The following is an 18,910-nucleotide window of genomic DNA, read 5'->3' on the forward strand; positions in this document are numbered from 1 at the left end:
GAGAGAGTTCCCTCCTCAGAGGTGATTTTTTCAGGCTCTCTGCAGATTCAGGCTCTAGCAAAGGTTATGTTTTGTATCATTTTTGCTGGCTGCACGTTTTTGAGCTTTACTTTGCAAACCTGAATGGGGCTGTAGTTTTTCCTACAGTCACTGTAGTTCATGCCCATCTAGTGTCTTGTCCATCAGCTGCCCCAAAAGGCTTGTGCAACACTTCAGGAGCAACACAGCTACATCACAGGAGTTAAATGTGAAAGAATGTCCATCAGAGCTGGCGCAATCTTTATGTGCCAGTCACAGACTGTCACCCAGAGTGTACCGTCAGCTTGGATAAGCTGTTTGGATTTTAGGTTACGGTTTGTCACTGCATTGCTGTTTCCATTGCTGTGTCTTTGATCTCAGAAAAAGTTCTATACTGGTTGGGAAGTCTGCTGACACTGTCCTGTTTTCCCATGTCTACCTTTGAGTTCAGTACAAGACAAAAGGAGCATCATGAAATCACCTCATCAGATAACACTATAGTTGCCAAATAACATAGCATTTATTAAGCAGTTCTGTGTCTTACTGTGGGCCTCTGCTTTACGTCTTGAGTTTTCAAAGACAGCTGTCCGCACCATTCTTTCACTGATGTAGCTTTGACAGTACAGAAATATTATCAGCACTTATTATTGTGGCAACGTGGAAAAATCCATCACACATTAGAATTGCAGTGCGATTAGAAAATAGAGATCTATCTACCGTTTGCCCTGAGACTACTTTCTGAAGGTCGAGATAGACTGCAGGAGGTCAATGGGTACAAAGAGATGGGAAGTAGAAAGAAACTATATTATGACCACTTATAGTCTATCACTGCTGTTGACAGATTTTGATAGATTTCACTTCTAAAATCTGCTGTGTCTCCTCCAGCTTGGTCAGCAACTCCAGAGCAGGAGTTTCTGACCCATTCTTCAGATCATTTTGTCTAATGCTAGTATCAGGAAGCCCCAGCTATATATGGTACTAGATTCTGTACACACATCAGCTCAAGACAGTACCATGGTTTTAAAGTACATAGCTGTTGTTCACTTAAAACCTGATACTGAAATCTGCAGTACATCAATTCTGTCTCAGATCACCAGCAGTCTGTTACGTTGGTGTGCTGCACTGGTCAGTCCCATTATTTCACAAGAGTACTGAGATGATTTTCCCTTCTAGCACATGTGGTAAGGGAACTTTTGTTACTGACATCTTTCAAGACATGCTTTTATATTAAAAGTTATAGACAGTTAAAGGCATATCAAGCACTTGTAACTTACGATTTCATAAGGCTTATAAGTGGTATTTCCACTTCTTTATACACATTCAAATGTATTTAGAAATGATGAGTTTTTAGTACTAGTACAAAATTTATGAATCTATGTATGTCTCTTTCTCCAAACTGGCAGTCTTTTTAATACAAAAAGAGTTATCATTACATCCTTGACTTATCATTTATTAGAAGGCTCATAATCTTAATGGTTGACATTAGAGAAAAGGGATCAACATAGAAGCAACATTCCTCTGTGTTGCAGAATATGAAAAATAAAATAAGGAAATATATGTGCTTCTGTTTATGCTAATTCTTTACTCCAAACGCAGTGTGATTGCATTCTGTCTACTCTGTTCTTTTCTTCATATCTTAGGAATTATACCCAAAGTAAATGGCATTTGGAGATGGACAATTAAAATAATTGAGTAACAGGGAGTCTTCTGTTTGGGAAAGGATCTAAAAGATAAGGATTTTTTTAATTTAGGGAAGCGACATGTAAGGAAGGACATTACATTAATGTACGGAATGATGAATTATATAGAGAATGTGAATGGGTGCTCTTGCTTTCCCTTTCTTCAGTACAGAAGAGGAGGGACATTCAGTAAATCTGTAAGGCTGAAGTATTAGCACTATTTAAAGGCAGTTTTTAAACAGTAATTACCTCGTTTTCACAAGCTCATCTTGTTTCTTCATGATGCTGGTGCACATATTGAGGAGAATGCAAGATACCTGTAGAAAATTGTTTCAAGTTGTCCTTCTAAACAGTTGTGTGGGTGTATTGCAAAGACTAGCTCAGATTCTTTTTAGCCTTTAAAATAAGTGGAAGATGTGTGAGGTGTAAGTACAGGTAATGAAACTATCTATATATTCCCTAGATAAAGCAAAAAGTAGGTATTCAAAACAGACATCTATTAGTGATGGAAAGAACGTTGCTCTACAGTTGTCCTCCCTGTGATGTTTTGCATGTGTCCCCCTGAAGTATCTGCTCGTGACCCTTTTTAAAAGACTTATATTCTGCCACATTTTCTCAGTGCTTTACTGGAAGGTCCAAACAGATTTCTGTCCGTGAATGATAGGTAGCAAATACACTCATACTTCCAGAATATTATTTTCTAGTATTCCTTTTTTTTTTTTTTTTTTGGATGTTTCATTTAATATTTATCTTTAATTAATAGATTTATATTGAAATCCAGAAAAAATGTATTTTGACCAGTTTTATTAAGTAGAGTAAAATGTGTATGTACCTTGCTCCCACCATTCTTGGGTAAAAAGAGGATGGTGAGACTTGCAGATGGCTTAGGAATGAGTGTGATCATATTCTGGTTAAATTATTATGATATCTATTTAGCTCCATTGTTACTTTTAGACTTGATCTCTGACACTCTTTTTGTAGATTTGTAATTACTTTTTAATTCTTCAACATACTCCTTTGTTTCACTTACTGCAGATCTTAACCAAATGTGGTGTTCATCAGTTTAAACTCTTGTTCCTACAGTTATTTCTATTGTCTGTGTCTAGTCTGTTGTACCATTGTTTGTATTATGCTTAAGACCTAGATTGTGGCTGTAAGGCTTTCGTTTTCATGTCTCAGATTCCCCTTAAAATGGGAAGACTTGTAATATCTTCCTGGGTGAAACACCTCAGAGTTTCTATGTGAAATCCACTCTCCTATGTAGAGAAAACAGCATGTTCAGTACATTTCCTTATGCCTCCTAATTAAGACTTTGTTTATGTGTGCATGTGTGCTAAGTATATTAACTGTATATGAAGAATATATCTGCCTGCTACTGACGTGCAGTTGCCTCTGAAAATGTTACCTATGTTATCGTGGCAGCCCTGAAATGCCATGCCAGAACATGGTGAAGAATATTTTAGCCACATGAAATAGCAGAAATAAATTAATTGAAAGTGTAATTACCTACACAGAAGTATGCAAATTTTATGCCTATACTTAAATCAAAAGAAAAAATCGATCTAATTGTTTTTATTTGTCAGGCACCCTGCAAAATCCGTCTAGGCTACCAGTGTCATGGTTTTGTGGTGTTTGTTGTGTTGTTGATATTCTACATCGTGACATCATGTGGTGTATTGGGAGTTGAAGAGACAGGTCTAATGCTAGACCATAACATTAACTCTTCAACTCCCAGTGCACCACATGATGTCACGATGTGGAATATCAACAACACAACAAAAACCACAAAACCATGACAACCAGGAAAGCTACCACCCATAAATCTGAGCCAAAGACTTGCTGCTAAGTTTTTAAGACTAAATTATTTCCATTGTTCTCAAGTGATTACATTTTTTGTTGCTATCTGTGGATAGAGCCCCGCTGGATTGAGCATGTAAGTATATGAGAATGAGGGGAGGAGGATTTGTGTTACTTAAGTGGAGATGATAAAGCTGAAAACATAGCAGCAGGACGTAAATCAAAATTTTTATTCTTTTTCTAGTTGGCTCGTCACAATAAAACATTGCAACAGATGCTGAAACCAGGGTCAGATCCAGACGAAGGAGATGAAGCCTTGAGCTATTACGCCAATCATACAGCGCAGATAGAGGTAAAGAATTGCTGTCTAGAAGACTGAGTATGAGACAAGTTTGCATCTTGTATAGGCATGTCAGCTCTCTTTAGACTTCTGAAAAGCGAAGGTTAATCAAATTACAGATTATTTATGAGAAGAAGAAATTTAAGTGTTATTATTTTGTCTATGGGAGAAAAAGGAATTTACCTGTATTAAAAGTAGGTCCAAGTAATTGTTTTACAACGGCTTTCTTTTGTGTTATCAAACAATGTTTTGTTAGGGCAATAATGACTGTGGATAGTAGCTGTGCCATGAAGTCAAGAGTAATCTTGTATGGTACATCACTCAAATAAATAATCACAAGTTTCAAAGCCAGTGATCCTAACTGATCAGGTTAAAAGTTTGGCTGCCGTACGAAGAGGTTTTGAAGTGATGTAGACATGCAGTATGTTGCTTTTTTTTAAAAGAGCATGGTTCTGTCTGATGCAAGCACCTCAAGTCCATGTTCTCCTGGCTGCCATTGAGGTAGGCCACTGCTGATGTCCTTGTTGGTGCTAGCCACCAGTCTTTTTGCTGTTCACATCATAGAACCAAGAATCACTGAGGCTGGAAAAGATCTCTAAGGTCATCTAAACCAACCATCCACTTACTGCCAATATTGCCCACTAAACCATGTCCTTTAGTGTCATATCTGCATGTTTCTTGAACACCTCCAGGGACAGTGACAGAGTAGGTGGAAGCAACATGACTGGTTCTGTGGCTGTGGGGGGTTATTCAGATGGCAATCAAGTGCTTCTTTTAACATGTTTAAATGTTTGGGAGGCACTTAAGTTATTTCTCAGCAAGTATCAAGTGAGTAAGTTGTCTGGGTAGGCTGCAAATGTGGGCTGCCGTTGGGCAGTTATGTAATTATCCTTAATCTCCAACGCAAATGTCCTTGAATATGTTATGCTTAAAAATGGCTTAAGATGAGTTTGATTTTTAGTATGTTCATCTAATAAATATGAATTTACAAGAGAGAAAAGAAGGTCCTGAAATGTAGGACTGTGATTGGAGAACTGAAATTCAGCCCAGCACTACTCCTAAATGAAATGGATGTTGCTTGTTCTTCCAATGAAGGCACTCCTTGACCTGTTAGACATTTCAGATATGGCTCTCTGATGTTGGGATATCTCATTTGATCGATTTGGAAGTCAGATTGTCTGTTTTTTTCTGTTTTCTTTGTGTTTCTTTTTTTTCCCCTTAATGCTACCTCTATGGAGGTGTGGGTCTAGAAGTAAAAATGAGGTTTCTACCCATTTTTTGATTGACTAGTAATGCAGACTCCATGATCAGAAAAGAAAAGCTGTTTGGATGATGGTTCTAGTGAGATGGAGTAAAATCTAGCTCGCTCACTGGTAGCTCAGTAGGCTCTAAAATACAAGTAATGCAAGATCTTGTTTCTTGCCAAGTAAGCATAGAAAGACTGACAAGACATGGGTTCTCTCTGGGTAACAAAGTGCTGTTTTGGCATGTTTACCTTCACAACTACTGTCATCATAGAAATAAATTCAAGATATGAAAATAATTCTGTAATCCATGAGAAAGCCCCTGAACTTCTGTGCTGTTTAGTGGAAGACTTTTGTTTCAATCCACTGCAAAACTGAAGTATTCTATACTGGAATATTTTTTGTGTTTGGGGAAAGTTTGGGCCTAGATTTCAGTTGAGATATATAATTTGTCACAGTATTTTCAAGCAGAATTTTGAAGATAGAAATGAGGTTTTACTTTATGTCTTAGGATTAATTGACTCACTTTTAGATAATGTTCAATTAATTTATGCATTCATTTATAAATTATAAGGAAGCTGTGAGCAAGAAGAGCTGTGACAAGATGGTTGAAAAGTCACTGATCCTGAAAAAAAAATGTAAATTTTATTTATAGATTGTTCGCCATGATAGGACAATGGAACAGATTGTCTTCCCTGTCCCCAATATTTGTGAATTTCTCACTCGGGAATCCAAAAGTCGGGTGTTCAATACAACTGAGAGAGATGAACAAGGAAGCAAAGTCAATGACTTTTTCCAACAGACAGAAGATCTGTACAATGAGATGAAATGGCAGAAGAAAATTAGGAGTAAGTATTGCAATTTTGAAAAATACCTCAATTATGTTAAAACCTCACTTTTAAGTCTTTGAATATTTTCAGTTTTAATAATATACTTTTCACTGTTCACTCTGATATTGCAACAGGCAAAGCTTCTCAGAATAGAAGCTTTGAAAGAATGAGAAGTTTGAGAGAGTAGATCAGCAGAGTGTAGGTCAGCTGAGACACTTGCGTGCCACCATAAGAGAGTCATAATATGGAGCAGCTACTGATGTAAATAACGCGTTCAAGATGTTGTTCTGGACTGCAAAAGTTAAATGGGAGGATGGATGAACAGTGTAGCTCCACTAAACTCAGTAGAGTGGCACCTAATTAAGCCAAGACCTCTAATATTTAACAAAAACATGTGTAGCTGCAGATTTGAGGTTCACAGATTCCTACAAGACCATTAAAATTTGTGAATGTCAGTCACTTAAAAACATCTATCAGCAGAACCTCAGCTGCTTTAAATCTACTCGACTCCCATGGAGTCTGTTCCCCTTTGTCAGTTCACATCAGCCTTGCATGACTAGTCTGCAGTATGTCCCCAGCTGTGAGCCCATCCTGGTATATATACCATGGTAGTTGGAGAGGCATATGTACTTGCTTAAGCTGCTTGCAGATTGCATATCTGACTATCAAGATCATGGAACAGGGATCAAAGCAGAGGCCTGAAAAGGAGGTGCAGGGAAACCAAGCCTGGTAATGTGAGTTTCTCATTCAGTTCACTGGTGGGCATTACAGCCCAGGAATGGGCTGCTGTGTCCTAGGGATGGGAATCTCCTGCCAGCTCAGCAACTGTCAGCTGTGTCCTTTGAATTTGGAGCAGAGAATCAAGGCTACAAACTAATTAAACATCTACAGTATCCTTGACAGGTAAAAAGGAAATGTATATCTTATATGTGTATGTATAGGGTGTATCACTTTGCTCACTGTGAAAATGCAGATGCTGCTGGGGTGGCAGACATCAGCTGTTTAGCAGCTCACAGCAGCATTATGCAATTGATTAGGAAGGAAGTGAAGAACAGGATCTATGGTCAGAGCAGCAGGGAGTTTGGTTAGTTAAAGCAGTATGCCTTAATGCAGCATCCTTAATGTGAAAGAAACATGGTGTTGTATGCAGTTTTTGTAAATGTCAATTCTCAAATTATAATTTCCAGAAGCAGTTGAAAGTTTTCAGTGTGAACCCAATTGGCCCAGATCAACTTTCCTTGGTGGCACTGTGAAAAGTCTGCATGGACAAGAGTTAAAAGTTGTAAAATAAATGATTCTAGAATAACTCTCTAACTTTGCAGACTGTTTGGGAATAAAACTCATCATATTGTAGAAAAATTACTCCACTGACAAAAATGTGTGTCTGTTTTTCTTGCTTGAGAAACATACATAAATCAGACCTGCCTGGTGGTATAAGCAGGGAAAACTGGTTTATTTTTATTCAGAACAGAAATTCCTCAATTCCTTTCATCAGTGGAACAGCCCATAAGTCTCCATGTTGTTTTCTTGTCATTTACAATGGCTCCAAATTCTCGAATCCCAGCAGCCTACTGCACAAGGTTATCACCTAATCACATTTAACCTAATTATTCACCTAATCACTATTAGAATCTATTTAGACTGAGACAGTCTTATTCAGTTGAAGAAATCTATTAGAAAAGTTAGCTGGATGCAGGCAAGTCAAGAATACGCTTTTCATACTTGCAAGAAACTGTCAGTACTTTAAAATCTAGTTGATATGAATATATAATCTTCAAATAGCTAATCTTCTCTGGCTAAGGGTTTTCTCACACCACTGCACACTTTAAATGTCCATTTAAACATATGATAGCGTAGTCTCAAATATGAAGTATTTGCTTGGGTCTTAGCACCCTCTGATCTTATTCCTAGGCTTTTTGCTGTTCACTGGACTCCATCTTTCCAGGCACAGAGGCTGCAGTTTCAGAGCCAGATGAAAAGAGTCCTTCACTTGAGATCCAGCTATAAAACCTCAGCTGAGGCAAAACTCTCATATATAATGAACATACTGGGGTCTTTGGATGAAAAATTCTCCTTGAAACAGCATTTTATGGCTAGCCTATGTTTACTACTTGTCTATCTTAGTTAATCTTAAAGTTCTGTGTGTTTGTTTTGTTTACCTCAGTTTTCTTCATTGATCTGCATTGTTAAACTCCTTGTGGCCATTACTGACTGGGTTGATGCCTGCTTTCTTCCCATTCATTGTTTTTTTTTCTCCCCTTTCTAGATAATCAACTCCTATTTTGGTTCTCGAGACACATCTCTCTCTGGGGAAGCATTTCCTTCAATCTTGCTGTATTCATCAACTTAGCAGTTGCTCTTTTCTACCCCTTTGGAGATGATGGAGATGAAGGCAAGTGGAATTTGGTTTAATCTTACCTTTTAATTTTAGATGCTTTTCATTTTAAGGTAATACGGTTGTGTAAAACTGAATATTCAGGCGTGCTTGTTTCTGAAGAGGCCACATAGTGTCTCCTAGGTAGGAACCAGATGTTGTTTGAGATGTGCTAGTTGACCTTCAGTGTGTCATGTCCTGTGCAACTTTTAACAAAATGGACAGAACACAGGAGCTGTTCTGAAGATCATGTAGATTGTCTGGGCTAATTCTTTTTTTTTTTCTCAGTTACTGTCAGTGCAGTGTACTGTTGCACGCATTCAGTTACTGTTTCTGAGCTGAAGAAGGGTACCTGGCAGCAGAGGAACTGAGATTCCTTAAAACTAACCAGTTTGAGTGACTTTCAGTTTTAAAACATGGATTATGATGCTATGAAAACCAGCTCATTCATGTTCGATGATGCTACGGGGGTACAAGAACCACTGATATAGAGGACAAAGGCATTATATAAAAATATGCCTAAAATATATGATTTTGTTTCTGCTTCATCACATGTCACAGCAAATAATGAATTTCGTTAAATAAATGCAGCAGAGTAGCAGGTGGCCTCTTTGAATCCAGAACTATCTTAATTGGGATAAAGGAGACTGGTAATGGGAGCAGAGCCATTCACCTCTGGGTCTATGATTCATATCCAGTCCAGCCAGTAATGTGACTGAAAGTCACTTCTGTCTGATGGCATATGAACTGTGCTATACTGGAAACAGGCCAGCTTCTAGTAGATACATGTATTTTTCACAAATACCAGAATTGGCACCATCAAACATTCCTGTTGGCTGGCTAAACAGAAAGCAGCAGATCAAAGTATGTTGGCATGGAGACCACGCTGCACTTTCGCCCTGTAGGGTGTACTCTGCAGGTCACAGTGCAGAGAGCTCCACAGCATTGTGTCTTCAGGGTTCAGCTATGGAAATGGGAAGCATTTGTACATAGAGCTTTCCTGCCTGTAAGCTGAAGGGCCGCTCGGAGTGCACATATGCCAGAGTGTAAGAGAAGAAATAAAGAGTTAAAAATGAACCTTTTAAGCTACTGAATTTTTGGCTAATCTATACTCAAAGAAATCCTGTGATCTGCAGTCAGTAGGCATTAATACTTGGAACTGCAGGTTTATATGGTATTAGTTTAAGTGGCCCCAGTAATCCAGTGATTTCAGTGATAGTGCATTTCAGGATTCTAATTCCCAGCACATGCAGCAGTAGAAGAGATAACAATAAACAATAGGTGTGGCCCAATGGGATAAGCATGATCATGAGGCAGACTCCTTAGTTCCAGTCTCCACCAAAAACTGATCTGGGAGCTGCAGTTTGTCTCACATTTTTCCCCTTCACCTTGTGCAAATCCATACTCACATGTCCGAGGTGATTGGGCTGATCTAATCATCTCAGGAATGCTGCTGCCTTCTGATGGATTTCTGCACTTCTTACATCATATGGCATAAGCAAACTTGCACTCCAGATGAGGTTTCTTTGCCTTGTGCATATCTGTACGTGTTACATGACACAAAATCATTTGACCTGTAGTAGGGAAGAAGGAAAAATTTATTAAAGAAACACTGAGTGCTTTGCTCCTACCTTTCAGCTCCACTCTGAAGCTATTTTTTAGGATCCATTAAAAATTTCCAGATCTTGTTGGTGAAAAAACTATCCAGCAGAGCTGTCAAGGATATAAACACCCCTGAACTTAGGAAAAGTTTGGATCCCATCTGACTTTTGAGGACAAGGCCTCACCTTGTTGTTTTCTTATCCCATTGATGCTGCTTAGCTATGTATCTGCTGTCAGAGATCTACCATTATTCCTGGCTAAATTCTCTATTCTGTTCTCCCCTGCCACTGACCTCTCAGTTCATTGGATAGCAGTAGAAGTTAGTGTATGAGTTTGACAGCACACCGAGACCTGAATGTGCTTTTTGCATCAGAGCGACATGGTGTGTTACCAGGGCTTTAAGCAGAGGAGGAAGAGAAAGCATGGGCATCACTCAAATCTCATGGAGAGCCCGGGAGCCATCACCTTGCCCAGCCTGACTCTGAAGGCTTACGTGCCTGCAGAAGCTTAGCAAGAATGGAGTCTGGCCACCTGCTGGGAGCAAGGCACAGTGGTTCAGCAGCTCCTGGCAATGCAGATGCTGCTGCTCCTGCCCAAGTCCCTGTTGCTGCCCCCCACTGTGGCAAGTGGCTGGTTTTCATGCAGAGGCAGAGCTGCCTCCTGCTGAATGCCTGCAGCCCTCAGGCTGAAAGCTGCTTTTCTGAAAGCAGGGCACTTCAGTGCCCTTTGGGTTGGGAATGAGACGCTGCAGCACGGTGCCACTGCTGTGCCGCCCCAAGGACCAGCTAGATCTGCGGCCAAGCAGTCACTGAATTAGACCGAAGGAGTCCTAATGATCCGTGCAAAAGGGAGGTAATTAGTAGCCTGCTCCAGGAATAGGGTAAACTATTTCATCTCTGAGCACTCCTCAGATTTTAATGGAAATTTCATTAGCTGCCATTATTATATTACCTGTGCAAATCAACAATGCTATGATAGTAGCAGTTCTTAACTGCAGTTAGGGCAAGTCGTGGTCAGCAGTGGTAATGCATGAGTCATGCTTTGTCTTAGCTATATTGGCCAAGGAATTGATCTTCTGGATCTGTTTCACGATGAAAAACGGAGTCTCCAAAGATGCTTTTCTCAACTCTCCCATTCTCCTCCATACAGGCACACTTTCTCCGTTGATTTCAGTCCTCCTCTGGATAGCGGTGGCACTTTGTACAGCAATGCTGTTTTTCATCTCCAAGCCTGTTGGCATTCGACCCTTTCTGGTGTCTGTTATTCTCAGGTCTATATATACTATAGGGCTCGGGCCTACCTTGATACTTCTTGGTGCTGCTAACGTAAGTACTTAAAAAGCAAGCAGAATTTCCCCTTTCAGCAGAGGCAGAGATATTAAGGGCCTCAATTAGAACTGTGCAAAGAACTATTTTTTCAGGTTCACTGGTTAAGGCAAACAAACAAAAAAAAAAATTTCAGTCATCCCGAAACAGTGATGTCAGCAAACAGAAAAGCTGAGAAAAAAAAAAACAAGGTTTGGTTTTGTTCGCATGCAAATATTTTAAAAATAAAAACAAAATGAAATTTAAAAGAAATACTGATGAATAAAAGGAATTGAATTTACAGTTCCTCACGTTAAAAGAATAATTTTCTCTACAAATATGCTCAGCAGAACTGGCACGAATTTGTCAGGTGTTTCTGTGAGCCTAAATCTGTATTTTTGAAGAAAGTTTTCAAAATTAAAAATTCTCTCAGCCCTTTCCCAGATCTCTTAATTTATTCATGGCTGTGTTTGCATGCTTACTGCTTTGTAAGATAGACTGTCACACTCGTAAGTCATCATTTTAGATTTCTGCCTCACTGCCACAGCCCTAATTCAGTTAGCACCGGGCAGCAAAGTATTAGGCTATTTGATTCTATGAAAATTTTGCATGCCTAAAAATACCCAGGCATGTAGTCAGAAGTAAAGGCAAGCAAGCAGTGCTTGTCCATGTCAAATTTGAGAAGGAAGAAACAAGTTTGAACTCACAGTTGTTAAGAATTCAGTCCCCAGTTGCTTTGTAACGCCTTACAATGTGATTTCTCACCCTGCCTTTTTGTTAACGTTGTAGAGATCTATCCCAGTGTAATGACACTCAGTGCAGTGGTGAAGGGGTGATACACTTCCAGTTGCTCTCCTAGACTCACACCCAGTGTGTCTTGAGTAGTATTTGTCTCATTTGAACTTCAGCCATCTGAAAGTTGAGCATTTGCTCAAAGTAGCCTATCCAGAACCTTTCATTCTACAGCAACACAGGCAATAAATAACATTATTTTTTCTGAAGGAGTAAACTTAGCCTTTCTTTACCCCCCCACAGCTTTGCAACAAAATAGTGTTTCTGGTGAGCTTTGTTGGAAACCGGGGAACTTTTACTCGTGGCTACAGAGCGGTTGTCATGGACATGGCTTTTCTCTATCACGTAGCGTATGTCCTGGTCTGCATGCTGGGCCTCTGTGTGCATGAATTCTTCTACAGTTTCCTGGTAAGTGTTTGCTTCTGTGGAGGGGAAAGCTTTGCAAAAATAGAAAATACCGTTACACGTGCAGCTGTCTTCAATTTCTTCCTGACAATCAAGCCAAATCATGTGTATTTTTAGCATGTCATTGTGTTGCTGCCCCGTAGGAGCTGCTGTTTTCATTAGAACCTGCTTCTGTTAGGAGTTACTTTATCTGTTTTAGAGTTGACTGTTTACTGCTTCTTTCTGTAAAATACAGAATACAGCCCGCTCCTTTCTTCTGTCCCTCCCCAGCATACCTTCATTCAGTGTACGTTGTTCCTGTGTCTTGTGTCAGTTGTGTCTTCAGGCTGTGATCTGTCTGGGGCAGGAATTGGCCACTGGTATTATACCTGTGCTGAATATCCCATCCCTCTGTACATGTTGCAGTCCTAGTAAATAAAAAAACTACTTGGGGAATAGGGATGGCATGCCTCTGGGGAAGCAGGAAGATTCATCACATTAAATGTATGCTACTTCAATTTTCTTTTGTTGCCATTACCCAGATGGAATGCCTCTTTATAATATGATACAGGTGCAGTGAAAATGAATCATACCGAATTATGCTAAACTCAGCTAACTGCTCCCTTCATGCTGAATGGCAGTAAAAGGGGTTTCACTGCTCTTGCTTTCTAATCCTTTTGCTTTATTCTGAAACATGAAACTTTTAGGGAGACTGAATAAATTGGGGTCATTTATATGTGTTCACTTTCCTGTTGTATTTTTCTCAGCTTCCTGAATAGGAGTAAACAAACATCTCACAGAGGTGTGTTAAACACTACATAATTTAGGGGTTCAGCCCTTACTCTCTCCTGTTGAAGTCAAATTTTTCAGGTCAATATCTTGACAGTAAAGTCAGCTTCAGGTTTAGACAGATTTCAGAGGAGTCAAGATTTTGAGGCTTTAGCTGCAAGGCCCTTTTCAACTGGATGCATTAATGCCTGCCTTAAAAAATGCACAGCAAATCATGTTACTCCTCCAGTGAGTAAAGGATTCTCTACTATAAAATACTGATGTGCCATGTAGTTTAGAAAACATTTTGGATGCTTACTTCTTACAGCAACTGCTGTCAACAAATGTTCATGATTTGTGGATGTTATGATTATCCACATTCCCAGGTTACTTACAGGTGTGCAATTTGTAGGAGGAGTATTCCAGACTCTAGTATTTGTTCCTCATTTTAAGCTTTGTCTTGTATGGAATGAATGATAACTGCCTTTCCTCTTTCTTCCTTTATTATTAATCCTTTCACGAGGCTGTGGATTTCAGATCTCGTGAATTGTAACTAATACCTTCTTCTGTGGACCGTTTTGATCAATCACAGTGTGTCACTTTAAATCTGTAATCAGTGTGATTTGAAGTGGAAATGCATATACTATAGATAAGGTCCAAAGCGCTATAACAAATCAATAGAATTGTAAGAGAGAAAAAAGCTATAGGTCCTTGAAAAGCATTTATCACATTTAATAGCTATTTTCAGGCCTTTGACATTTAAAGCAGTATTATCTTCATGTATACTTTTCTTTAAATACCAGGAAAGCACATAGTGCAGGGTAAATAAGAATGGAACTTTGGGCCTCTATACAAACAGTGCAATGAATTTAACTTCGTAAGAAGAGATGGCCCAAATCCTTGCACATGTGAGTCATTTTTAAATGATCCCATGAGCTCAAAGAAGTAGCTTACAGACATGTAATTACTTGCATGCACAAGTGCATTTTTCAGATGCAGCCTATGCATGTTCATCAGATGGGATGTAACGCGAAAAATAAATTTGTGGATGTAGGTCTATAATATGGAGATACTGTTTTTTAATTTTAAACTAGCCTGGTTTTGAGTATGGGTAAACAATGGATCTTGTTGATAACCATTACCTGAGTTTGAATCAGCCTCCTGTATAAAGTGTACCTTCTAGCTTTTGATTTTGCTGTGATCTACCTTAAAATTTCAAGTTTTGTGCTTGATTCTCTCCTCCCAGCTGCCATTGAAATCAACGTGGATTGTGTGTTAATGAAGTTTAGACTTCAGAACATGGACAGATGTATGTTTCAGTAGTTCAAATTGTGTAGGATATATATGTACTCTCTATGTGGCCTCATTTGTATTCATTTTTTCCTCTATGCTATTATATTTCCAGCTATTTGATCTAGTGTACAGAGAGGAGACTTTGCTAAATGTGATAAAAAGTGTTACCCGGAATGGTCGTTCCATCATCCTCACTGCAGTGCTAGCACTCATCCTGGTTTATCTCTTCTCCATCATTGGGTTCCTCTTCCTGAAAGATGACTTTATCATGGAGGTTGACAGGTTGAAAATCAGGACCCCTGTTGCAGGTATTGCTTTTCATATTAAAATTTGCTTCCAAAATAGACCTTTCTGCCTGACCGACCTAACTTTGCTCAAAGGAAATTTTAATGATATGTTTGTATCTTGTGAATGCTGAACTAACTCCATACACCTTAGGGCTACATTAAATCTCTAGGTAAAATTTCATGCAGAGTTATTTTTGAGTCTTTCCTGTTGAAATACTAAAACTAACGCAGCTGATTCACTGCATTTTCTTTTCTAACTTCTGCTAACATTAAAAAGATACGCATCTACATTTCCTAAGTATTATGAGGAGCAACTCAAAGTGGATTCTGTTGATTCCCATTCCACCTCAAAAGCAATGCTTATTATTTTTTGTGTACTGCATGAAGCATGTAATCTTAGCATGTTCAGTAGGTGTATTCATCTGATTATTACTTAAACCTCATCCAGCAGAAATTTATTACCAAATCTACATTTCTGCTGATGTGAGATTTCCTGGGAGCATCTTGTAAATTCAACATGTATTTCACAGTATACACAGTGTATAATCTGAGCTTCAGGAAAATAACCAGAAGGTTTTTATCCAGTTTTTAAAATGTTGGGATTTCACCATCTCAGAATGAGAGAATTTACCAACATGGACAGAGTTGCAAACTCAGTTTGCTGGAAAAAAAGCTATGTCTGGTGTGCTGAGATCTATGTACATGCTACCAACCAGCCTCCTGGGAGCAAGGGTGGAGAAGTAACTGTCTGCATAGAAATACGTGAGAATAACTTTTGCTTAAATTCTTAGAGGAATGCTTTTCCCAGTGCTTGACTCTCTAGATGTGTATGCAAGCACAGAACAACTAGTAGGAGCCAGCCCAGATTGTGTGCACTCTTTGTTTGCCAGCCTTCTCCTAACTCCTATTTCAGGACCTGCCGCACACAAATGGGGCAACGCTCATTCATGACTTGTGGGCATAGGGGAGTGTCGTGTACTCATATATCTAACTGATACCATGTAAGAAAAGGAATTTCTTTAACCAGCCTTGCTTTCTGTCACTGATCATCTTCTGTCTTATATTTAATCTGCCATTCATTTGGGGTTGGAATTTATAATCTGAAGATTCATTTAGAAAAATAACTGTAGCTACCTTAGAAGAAAGGAAGCTAGGTTACATGGAACACTGGTCAGATCCAGTGCAATAAGGACTGCAGGATTATGTTTCTTCAGTCGGGTTCTTAGCAGGTTTTAGTGTCATGCGTGTGTGTAATCTTCCTGATCAGAAACTGATTAAGATAATGTGCTGACAGTATACTGATGGAATATTTTGCATCCCAAGATTAGTGCTTTAATTTTTTTCTTCATGAAGTAACACAAAGACAGAGTCAGAGTGTATGTGTTTTCTGTGTTACAGAGATTTTCTTAGATTTCTACTTCGGTTGCATCGTTTTGCTTTCATTTTTTCTCTGTAAACCTTTTTGTACCTCTGATTTGAAATGCAGAAAATTGTTGAAGATGCACAAGACAAAATTGGTTTGATAAAATTAAGCGGATGTACACATTTACCCACTTTGGGAATGTTAAATTAGTGTTTTACTCAAACCCATACATATTTACAAATGAGTACCAAACTGTTATAATCATTGAAAACTCTTAAATATTCTACATTGAGGATAACTGAACATCAGCTTGGTGTCCTTCTTGACAGCTTTTGTGAATAATTTATCTAATGGTTTTAAAACTGACATTATTTTTATATCTGACAGTTGTTCCTTGCTTTGAATATATTTTGTTTTAACCAGAAGAAGCAGCATTTGATGTAGATTCATTAATTTCAGGAGATGAAATAGGAATAGCTGTGATATACAGCAAATATAAAACTGTGTTTTTGTTCCTTGTGATTGCTTTGAGCTGTAGATGCAGAAGGCTTGAGGAAGAAGGAATTGGTGGTATAATTTGTTCTGCTTTTTCTTCTCAACTTTTCAAATTGGTGACTTGCTTCTAGAAAAATAATGATTGAAGTCACTGCAGTATCTGCCCTTTTGTCAATATTCTGTGATTTCCTCAGGTATTGGTGAAGTCCCCACTACAACCCTCACATCAATGATGGGAGCCTGCGCAAAAGAGAATTGTTCCAAAAGCATCCCTATTATTAACTCAGGTTAGTACAGAAGTTTCCCAAAATTGATGATCAATTGGAACTGAGGGATTTGTGTGTTATTACAGAGATTGTATGTGAAAAGTGATCATCATTGTAAGTCAGAAGCAGTCAACTTCTGGAATGCTTGGAGCTTAGCTGGCAACTCGCCTATAATTGAAGTGCTTCCCACACCTGATTACAATTGCAACAACATGAGTTTTGTTATTAAAATAGCATGCTGAACAATTATACTTCAACATACAAGTCTGGGTTTTTTTGGGTTTTTTTTTTGAGCTGGCTTTGCTGAGAGAAAAAGCTTGTTTGCCTGCAGCATCCTTACCGGCACAGAGTGAGCCACAATTAGATCAATTCAGGCTGCTTGAGTTTATCTTAATGGTGTAACATTTAACAGCAAGCTTTTGTTTCTGGTTTTTACATGTCTGGGCTGAGGTTGTAGCATAGGCAGAAAACCTTAGAGGACCACCTATGACTTAATAAGTTACTGTGGCTCAGTTAAACATGGGTAGCAGTCACAGGATCATATAATGTCATGGATTGGAAGGGACCTCGAAAGATCATCTAGTCCAATCCCTGTGCCAGAGCAGGAACACCTAGATTAGAAGTGTATATTATCCTATATAATAATAGGTTTAGAGCATGTCCATCTGTGCAAGGAAATGAAGCTGTTAAAGGCCTTGCTCTGTGACAGGCAAGTTGTGTTTCTTTATGTTTATGGAAAGCGAAAAGCTTAATTGCTGTACTTCAGCGGGTGAGTCAGTCTGGTTTTACTTTGATACCTGATTCATGATGCTGATCTATATACAGAAGGACCCTGTCAGCTGTAAGTATGCTCATTTAAAACAAAAGGTCTGTACACTGTGTCCTACTGGGATCGAGCCAATTACCAGACATTGGGTGAGGAAGGAATTTACTGTAGATCGAGCTGACAGCATGCTGTGCCCTCTTTTATTGTTTGAGGCTCCGGGATCACTCAGGACCTCTCAGCATTGGTGCTACTTCATCTCTCTTACTCTCTTCTCTTGGCACAGTGTAGTTGTGGCATTTGACCTTACACTGTGATTGTTGCATTTGTTTTGATCGTTGCATGTGGCCTTTGAAGTGTGGGTGTGCAGTGGATGGTCTGTATGGGTGTCCAGCCTTTTGAGTTTCCTGAGTGAAGAGGAATTGTCTTGGGCCAATGTTTTGGTTGTTGCTGATGGATAGCTGAGTGCCTGGGGCCAGGCCAGACCACTTGGTGAAGAAGAACTGCTGCCATGACGGCACAGCGACGGGAAGTGGGCCATATTACGAATTGTCCAGGGCTGCATGTGGCCCACACGTTGCACATGCTTGGTCTACAAGCTTAAACCACTTCCAGCCACACTTGCCTGTGGTTGCTGGGGACAGAAGCTGAGGACTTGAATGTGCCTTTCCTATCCTGTGTTCCAGTGTAACAATTCCACACACTTCCTTCTTTCTCTACTGATTTTGAGCTTTTTGTTTATTTATTCATGAAGATCAAGGGTGTGGGGAAGAGGGCTATAAAAACAGGCTTTTTCTCCACAGCAAGTTTGTCAACAAGTGTGTAAACAGGCCTCATAAACAAAATGCAAAACTATCTGACTAGATAGAGGAAACAGTCTAAGAGCTATTGCCAAGGCTGCTACCTTCAAAAAGTAATCTATCAGTAAAAAGAGATTCAGCTTAGCTTTTGCCAGGTTCTTTAAGTGATATAAATCTCACATTTCTTATTGTTTGTTTACTGTTTCATTAAAAATTAAACAATAATGGAAGGGGGCTATATGAAACATCTAAGTACCCTCTCACTTAATCCTGGAGTATTTTTATTCTTCCAGTAACGTTAAAGAAACAACATTCAGGAAGAACCATTTTGCTCATTTTAGCCAATGGACAAACTCTCAGAAGTACTGCTCTACCTTCTAACTTCTCCAGGAGCAGTTCTGCCTTCTAGCTAAAATGTGAATGCAGTAGAATGCAAAGGCAAGCCAGCATGGGAGTTAGCGAGATTCATGGTGTAGCAGAATACACTGCTGTCTGTGGGATATATAGTGTT

The 18,910-nt window shown here is 39.1% G+C and overlaps 1 protein-coding gene across 1 annotated transcript in view; it reads left to right on the forward strand.

The window, feature by feature from the left end:
• Positions 1-18,910, forward strand: part of ITPR2 (inositol 1,4,5-trisphosphate receptor type 2) — a 255,879-nt gene that overhangs the window by 205,833 nt on the left and 31,136 nt on the right. The window contains exons 46-52 of the mRNA XM_065742442.1: positions 3,739-3,846; positions 5,734-5,926; positions 8,175-8,300; positions 11,034-11,209; positions 12,224-12,388; positions 14,538-14,733; positions 16,765-16,857. Coding sequence (XP_065598514.1) covers positions 3,739-3,846; positions 5,734-5,926; positions 8,175-8,300; positions 11,034-11,209; positions 12,224-12,388; positions 14,538-14,733; positions 16,765-16,857 — 1,057 coding nt within the window. The remainder of the gene's footprint in view (positions 1-3,738; positions 3,847-5,733; positions 5,927-8,174; positions 8,301-11,033; positions 11,210-12,223; positions 12,389-14,537; positions 14,734-16,764; positions 16,858-18,910) is intronic.

Source organism: Cyrtonyx montezumae, unplaced genomic scaffold (assembly GCF_038088225.1).
Source record: "Cyrtonyx montezumae isolate F1298 unplaced genomic scaffold, pur_monq_1.0 scaffold_3, whole genome shotgun sequence".
Taxonomy (NCBI): domain Eukaryota; kingdom Metazoa; phylum Chordata; class Aves; order Galliformes; family Odontophoridae; genus Cyrtonyx; species Cyrtonyx montezumae.